Source organism: Monopterus albus, unplaced genomic scaffold (genome assembly GCF_001952655.1).
Source record: "Monopterus albus unplaced genomic scaffold, M_albus_1.0 scaffold30.1, whole genome shotgun sequence".
Taxonomy (NCBI): Eukaryota; Metazoa; Chordata; class Actinopteri; order Synbranchiformes; family Synbranchidae; genus Monopterus; species Monopterus albus.
In genome coordinates this window covers 2,102,535-2,109,618 of record NW_018127910.1, presented here as the reverse complement: position 1 = coordinate 2,109,618, position 7,084 = coordinate 2,102,535, and the positions used below count along the sequence as shown (strand labels likewise).

Below are 7,084 nucleotides of genomic sequence, written 5' to 3'. Positions count from 1 at the left end.
AGCTTATTACAACATTTTTCTTTTTTTCCACGAGTATTTCTACAGTCACACACTCCAGCAAATTATCAACTACCCTAGACCTTTTCTCCACTTTCTTATAACAAAAGTTTTTATCTATGTACAAGGCCACACCACCTCCCATCTTATTCTCTCTGTTTGTGCATACCAAGTCATAGCCATCAAGGTCAAAATCCATTCCCCTTACATTATTCATCCATGTTTCAGAAATAGCAATTATATTAAAAGAATGTGTAAGACTACTAAGATAATGTTTTATACTCTGAAAGTTTGCGTATAAACTTCTGCTATTAAAGTGAATTAGTGATAATTTGTTTTCAGTCTTAACATTTCATTTTTGGCACACTTTGTCACATTTAAAGAAAGGAGTGTCACAATTTGTGAAATATACTTATTTTAAAAAACTCAGTGTAAAAACAACATGTGATTTTACAATGGGTTATGTGCCATGTACTTATTGGACTGGAGCAGGAACTTTCTCAAGTCTTGTTGTGATCGTGAGGTTACCAGACAACAATCATCCTGAAAACCACAACATGCTGTTTTTACACTTTGGTATGCTGGTTAAACAAATAAGATAAATCATGTTAATTTAGAGATGCTGGTAGGCTGATTTTGTTACCTTTGGGTGGAGCCAGGCTAACTCTTGTTATCGTTTATAACTAAGATATGCTCAACAGCTTCTGGCTATAGTCTCATATTTACTGTTTAGATGTAAGGTATCCATCCACTTGAGAAACTCTAGGCAAGAAACACAAGTACTTCCCAAAATGTTAAACTGTTCCTTTGTTAAAGAATGGCAACATACCAAGTGAAGAACACCAGCATTATTTTAAAGAACCGTAATTTTATCTCATTGGCCAGCCGTCTCTCATTTTCTGTGTAGATTCCTTGTTGTCGTTTTAGTAAAGATGTCACTAAATTAAAAAGAAAAGAAAGGTGGTTATTTCTGCTCACATACATGTGCAAAAAAAAGTATTTGACAGAGGAACTTGAGCGACAGGAGCTAACCTGCAGATACAGTTTGGTTAAAGAAGATCGGGTTGGCCACAAGGACGAGCAGCATCGGTGCATATGTGGTGACGTAGTGAGGGACAGCATGCTGCAGGCCCTGCTCACAACTGCATGAAGAAAGTGGGAAAAATCAGTAGAACAATATGGTAAAACAACTAACGACATAAACACTGACTAAATGTTTTAGACGTAGTTACACCTGCTTTTAACACATCTATTCTGACAAGTCTGCCAGTCGTTCCTGATGAGTCTTGAGGAGAAAAGTGACACAAAAAATTTTATTTGTTCAGGAACAACAAAGGGTCTTACTCGGAGATGGATGGATAGTACAGCATGGCCACTCCCTCAACACACAGTAGCACAGCCAGGCCCCATGTAATCATGTGGTAGAGGATAATGGTGCTGAAGGGGAAAGAAACAAGTCATGAGACCGAGATGATAACCCTGCTGCTGCTCTGTCTTCAGGATGATTTTTTTTTTTATGTCCAGAAAACAAAAGTACTGCACCAACTGAGAAAAGACAAACATTGTTGCTATTTCACCACAAGAATCTTAAAAAGAATAAAAAAAACAAAAAAACAGACTACTTGGGGCACTTTAAGGAAATGGAGCACTGCATCTATCACAAATGCTGAAGTGAGAGAAAGCAGTTTTACACATTTTGCTAAATGACACGTTGTCAGCTCAGAATAAAACTTTGTGATTCAGATGATAATGAACTGTGGTAGATGGAAGGAGAGGGAGGGAGCACCTGATTCCTGCAGATGTTTTCACCACGAGGAAGACGTCGACAGCGTAACAAAAGGTCCACCAAAAAGAGGTACTGTAAAATAACTGGATCCACATCTGTAACACATAAATTGGATACAACTGACTTACTCTACAGGTTGATAAGAATAACCATTTCTATTTATCTGCGCCTTTACATATGTTGATATTTTACAGTTTGCTGTGCACATACTTGTTCAGCACTCATTACAAAAAAAAAGAAATTATGTTTCCTGTCCATGGGATCAGTATTTGCAAGATCACATGATTTTTATATGTATATAAAAGATGTTTGGTGACAGTAGTTCTGTCATCTGTCAAGAATAAATCCCTACTTAAAACAAGCTGCATGATGTGCTTTCTCAGCTCATACAAAGGCTTGGCTAAACTGTGTGATTGTTAAACAAGGTGAGGTTTTGTCAGAGGGTATCATACGTACGGCGCTGCCCACACAGAAGACCTCAGGCCAGACATCTGTGCTGTTGGCCACTGAGATTTGGTCGATGACGTTCGGCAGGCCCAGCCAGACTGATGACCTTATGATAATACCTGGAAGAGGAAAGCGACACTTGGTCTCGAACTGTAAAGGACAATTCCTGCTTTTACTGCAACACAAACTGAAAGAGGAGAGGAATAAATATAAAAAAGAAACCTGAGCAGGGGATGGGAAATTGGTCTGGTTTTAATTAACATTTAAAACACATTAAAGTTATTTTTGCCACAATTAATAGGTGCATTAATTAATTAGAGCCAGGTATGGGGTCTGCTTAATGGCAGCTTTGCTTCATGGAAATTCGAACTGCCTCTAGTTGTGTTTTACAAGGGTGTTTTCATTTCCTACATGAAACTCTTCACTGTAGAGAAGCATGGAAAAATGGGAGCCCTCCCAGAATCTGTTGTATATTTCATTTTGAACACTATCGTGGGTGATGTTTAGGCTCTCGATTTGCAGCGGTGAATGAATCTCACAGGGCACTAAGTACACAGGGATACATGACCAAGTGCAGGCACAAAGTGTGGAATGAACAGTTCAGATGTCACATTAGTCCTGAAGTAGTGTAGCAAGCTGGAAATAATCCTCAGCCTTTTGTGTATAGTTGACTGTGTAACAACTTGCTGCTACACAAAGAAATGCTGCGATCAGATGCCAACAGAGAAGGTGTGCAATTCATTACTCACATGAGAAGGACAGGTTTTTACAGTTTGTAACTATGTTTCCAACTTGGAGTGACATTTTTATAAGCTGTGTTTCTGATTTCAAAGTGTGTAAAAGCTCATTAAGAATAAGTTTATACAGAAAAATATTTTTAAATTCCTTTTTAAAATATTTTTTTCTGAAAAAATAAAGCAGGGCAGGCAGGCACATGTAGAATAACAAAAGGGTTAAAAACTAAACAGTTACGTGGATAATTTGACCCACAATGTGAAAACTGACACCCCGTTTTCTGATTTCCCCCAGTTATAATGGAAACTAGGCCTAAACCAGGCATTTGTTCTTTACCTATGCATCCCAGTACGTCGCATATGCTGATGATGAACAGTATCCGTGAGGAGGATGCAGGCCTCGGCAGGGGATACTGTCCGAGTCTTCTGTATCCTTTGCGTTTTGGCAAATTTTGTAAAATAGCAAATAAGAGGCTCAGAGCCGCGCTTCCCAGACTTAAAGCCCCAAACAAGACGGGCTGGAAGGTGATCATGAACTCTGTTGCTGCGTCTCGGTTCGGGCAGCAGAAAGTCTCCAGCCGGGGGGATGCCATCACAAACTGGAGAGGAAGAAAGAGAGAAACAGAGAAGTGGGCGACAGTGTCGGGAGAAAGAAGAAAAAGAAACAGACCACAGAGGAAATGAGTGAGTCCATGGGCCAGCTCTTTGAGGAATCACGGGGCTGACTCATCATGTGCTTCCATTTAATCCCTGCAAGTTGTAGCTCAGCTGCCCCACAGTACAAAAAGACTGACAAAGGACTGTTGTGTGATTTTGGTCTTAAGTTAGTTGAGTCCAGCAAGCTACTATTTATTTTAATGAGCTTAATGTACATGACTAATAGTTGGGCATGTAGCACCTCTGACATACCTACAATTAAATAAAAGTATAAACAGAAAACTTTCATTTGATATATACTGATATTCTGAGGGGAAACTCTCTCGGTTGGTTTATTATAAACCAATAAGCAAGCTAGCTAACAGAATAGCCTCAGATGGAAAACCTACACATTCACAAATTATAATAACAATGGACAGAGAGAATATGCTCGCTATAATATAGAGAATATTCCATAAAGGGAAAGTGGTTATATACCAGAAAACAGAAGCACAAGAGAAAATCAAAGCACATAAACACCTCATATTATACAAACTAGCACTGAGTAACATAGCTCAAACACACCATAAGAAAACAGGGATTCTGAAAAGCATGCTGTATGTTGTAACAGTCAAATAAAGTGAATGGTTTTTGCTAAAGAAAGCTTGCTCATGGCTGTCCAAACAGCAGAGGAAGCCCTGTTTTCTCTCTGTTACAGCAGTCATAAAAGGTCAGATCTGTGCGACAAAGAAAAAGCTTTGTGCCTAAACAGAAAAGTGAAGCCTAGAACAAGCAGGATGACATTTGGAGCTCTTTGCTTGCATAGCTTAGCTGAGTCTTGTACCAGGATTTAGTCTATACTTGCAATAGATTTCCCTCCGATATGTATGCATCATCGCGTCTTGATAAGGGAGAGGTCATGGCAACTGCTGGATCTGTTGGCTTGGCCTGAGATCTGGGAAAACCAGTGGACAATTGAAGCAGATTTATTTGAGAAACAAAGCATCAAGGGCTTTCATTATTCAGTACTACAGAGAGGGCATTCGTTGAGTTTTTGAGTACAATGGTATTCTAATCCATATGTACCTTCCCTGACAAGGCACAAAGTCAATTCTATGGCAAGCTTACAGTGTGCTGCCAGAGATTAACCCTCCCTCAGGAATCTTATTAGACTGTAGATTTGCTCCTCAAGTGTCTGCTCTGTTGCTGCCCTCTGCTGGTCCGCTGCTGGTGTGTGACTGTAGCAGTGGGTATTGCTGGTAGCCTACTTGTACTGTATATATTGTAGGTGTGGGTGAAAAGCACACAAAGCACCACCACGACCCAAAACCAGTAATCATTCATATGATTTTTGGCACCAATTCAGACTGGATTTATTTTCTTATCAAAATATTATGTGGGAACTGTAACTGTACTCTGTCAGGAAAGTTGAAGGTCACACGAGCTTATCGCTGGAGCTGCTATAGTGATTCAGTGTTTTACTCAGGAACATGAAAGCATCTGCTAAGTCTAAAAAAAATAAATGTAGGGATTTCCTGGTTTTAACAAAATGGTAAAGTATTTCAAAATTGTGCTTAAATAGAGTACTTGAGTAATTTTCCACCCGTCTGTTGTGGGGTTCTGCTTGTGTAAAAGTCATGCTATGTTTGTATTTTTAGTAAAACGTGTTTGATTTCACTGATTTCTATATTCCTGACCTGAGTAACCACAGTCAAGCTAGGAAATGCCTCAAAGCTTTTTAAAAGAAAGGTGTTGACTGAACTGTCACTGATGCTCTTTACGTTATGCAATGTGAGGACATCATACCTCATAAGCCTCATCTCCCTTTCAAGTGCTGGTGTGAACAGCAGTGTGCCTGGTGACTTGCCCCTCCACATCGCGGCCTGTCTGTCCACCCTCTCCAGCTGGTGTCCGTCCTGCTTGACCACGGAGTCGATCGCCCCCTCGAGAACCTGCAGGGGCAAACAGCCACTGGACCTCGCAACTCCCAGCAGCCTGCTGGAGAGCCTGCTGACACAAGCTTGTTAATGCACTGAATAACTCCAGCTTTAAACTTCAGACTGGTAGCATTACACTTCTAGGTCAACAGGAGGCGCACTTGCACAATTTTGCAGGGCAATGGCAATCAACTGTAATTTTCTTTGGTGGCAGACTTCTAAACAAATTCTCAAGATCAATCTGGACAGTTAGGCAATTGAGCAAGATTGCATCATTAAATATTCATAAACTATAAAACATCACATACTTAAAATTAGATTATGGGCACATAATGTCCAATAAATGTTTCAAAAGGAATGTTAGTAAGGTTTAATGTACTGTGTTTAATATTTGGCTGCAGACCTTCTAATATTTTTGATGCTGCTGTGGTGAGATGTTTCACTTGGGCCTGACACTAGATGAGACTTGCATGTTGTCCTTACACAATTCCTGGAACAGTTTGTCTTTGATCCTTGCAAGCCATGTAAGTAAAGTTTCTATTTGCACTAATTCAAAAAACACATCAGCAGATCAGCTGATAAAGTAAATTGTCTCCTGCTTAGTCAAAAGCATCTTTTTGGAGGAGCTGAACAAACACACATCACTGGAGAGGCTGGATTAAAATGACACACATTACAGTAGATAAGGTGCATCCCTCAGCCTACAGAATGATATCTGTAGGTCTTTGTGTTCCGTCATTACGCATGCAGCTGGATGGCTCATGTTTTAAAGTCAAGTTCAAGCATGGTTGTAACTACGAGTCAGTATCCTACACACACAAATCACTGAGTGGCTAGGAAAACCTTTATCCCCTCTTTTTTGGTTGTTCTACTGGTGGCAAATAAATCTTTATTCTACTCTTTTTGCTGTTTGTGATTGTAAAGCACTAATGAACATTATAAAATGCTGATATACAATGATAAACTACTATACAGCTGTACATACAATACACAGTGTATGGCTATTTTAATGCATGTACCAAGTATCTTATACCAGACTGTGAAGAAATAGGCTGGTAAAATTATCACCTTTCTTTTTAAGTCATTGTAAAAACAAAGATTATGTTGCAGGCTTTGGTTGTACACAGGATGTGTACAATGCAAATTATTGTTAAAAAAAAAAATCAGTGTGTTCCAAGAGCATGTTGATCTACATACATCACAGCAACCCAGCAAAACAAAAAGAAACACTTCAACACAAAATACACACAGAAAAAGAACACAGTATGAACTGCGGATATAGGACAACATCAGGATAATGAATCCTCTTTCTGGTGCCCATCTGAGAAATGATCTTGGCAGATGTTAAACTGAAGAATCAGGCAATTATCATCCAATTTTCTTGTGCCGCCGTATTACCTATTATAATAACTTGAGGACAGTAAGGGCAACGATACCAAGATGGAGCAGTGTTGTGTGCAATTCATGTGACAGAAACCAAAGAATACAATGTTTTATTTAGGTCACTTCCTCGCTGTCACCCAAATTTAGTATTTATGATGTGCTGG

General features: G+C 39.4%; 1 protein-coding gene across 1 annotated transcript in view; it reads right to left on the bottom strand.

Annotated features, from left to right (window-relative positions):
- The window catches only part of gpr143 (G protein-coupled receptor 143), an 11,688-nt gene extending 6,070 nt beyond the window's left edge, over positions 1-5,618 (bottom strand). The window contains exons 1-7 of the mRNA XM_020596480.1: positions 5,407-5,618; positions 3,302-3,563; positions 2,240-2,349; positions 1,784-1,878; positions 1,342-1,434; positions 1,030-1,139; positions 827-935 (exon numbers count right to left, since the gene is read on the bottom strand). Coding sequence (XP_020452136.1) covers positions 827-935; positions 1,030-1,139; positions 1,342-1,434; positions 1,784-1,878; positions 2,240-2,349; positions 3,302-3,557 — 773 coding nt within the window. The 5' untranslated portion in view covers positions 3,558-3,563; positions 5,407-5,618. The remainder of the gene's footprint in view (positions 1-826; positions 936-1,029; positions 1,140-1,341; positions 1,435-1,783; positions 1,879-2,239; positions 2,350-3,301; positions 3,564-5,406) is intronic.
- Positions 5,619-7,084: the final 1,466 nt, after the last annotated feature.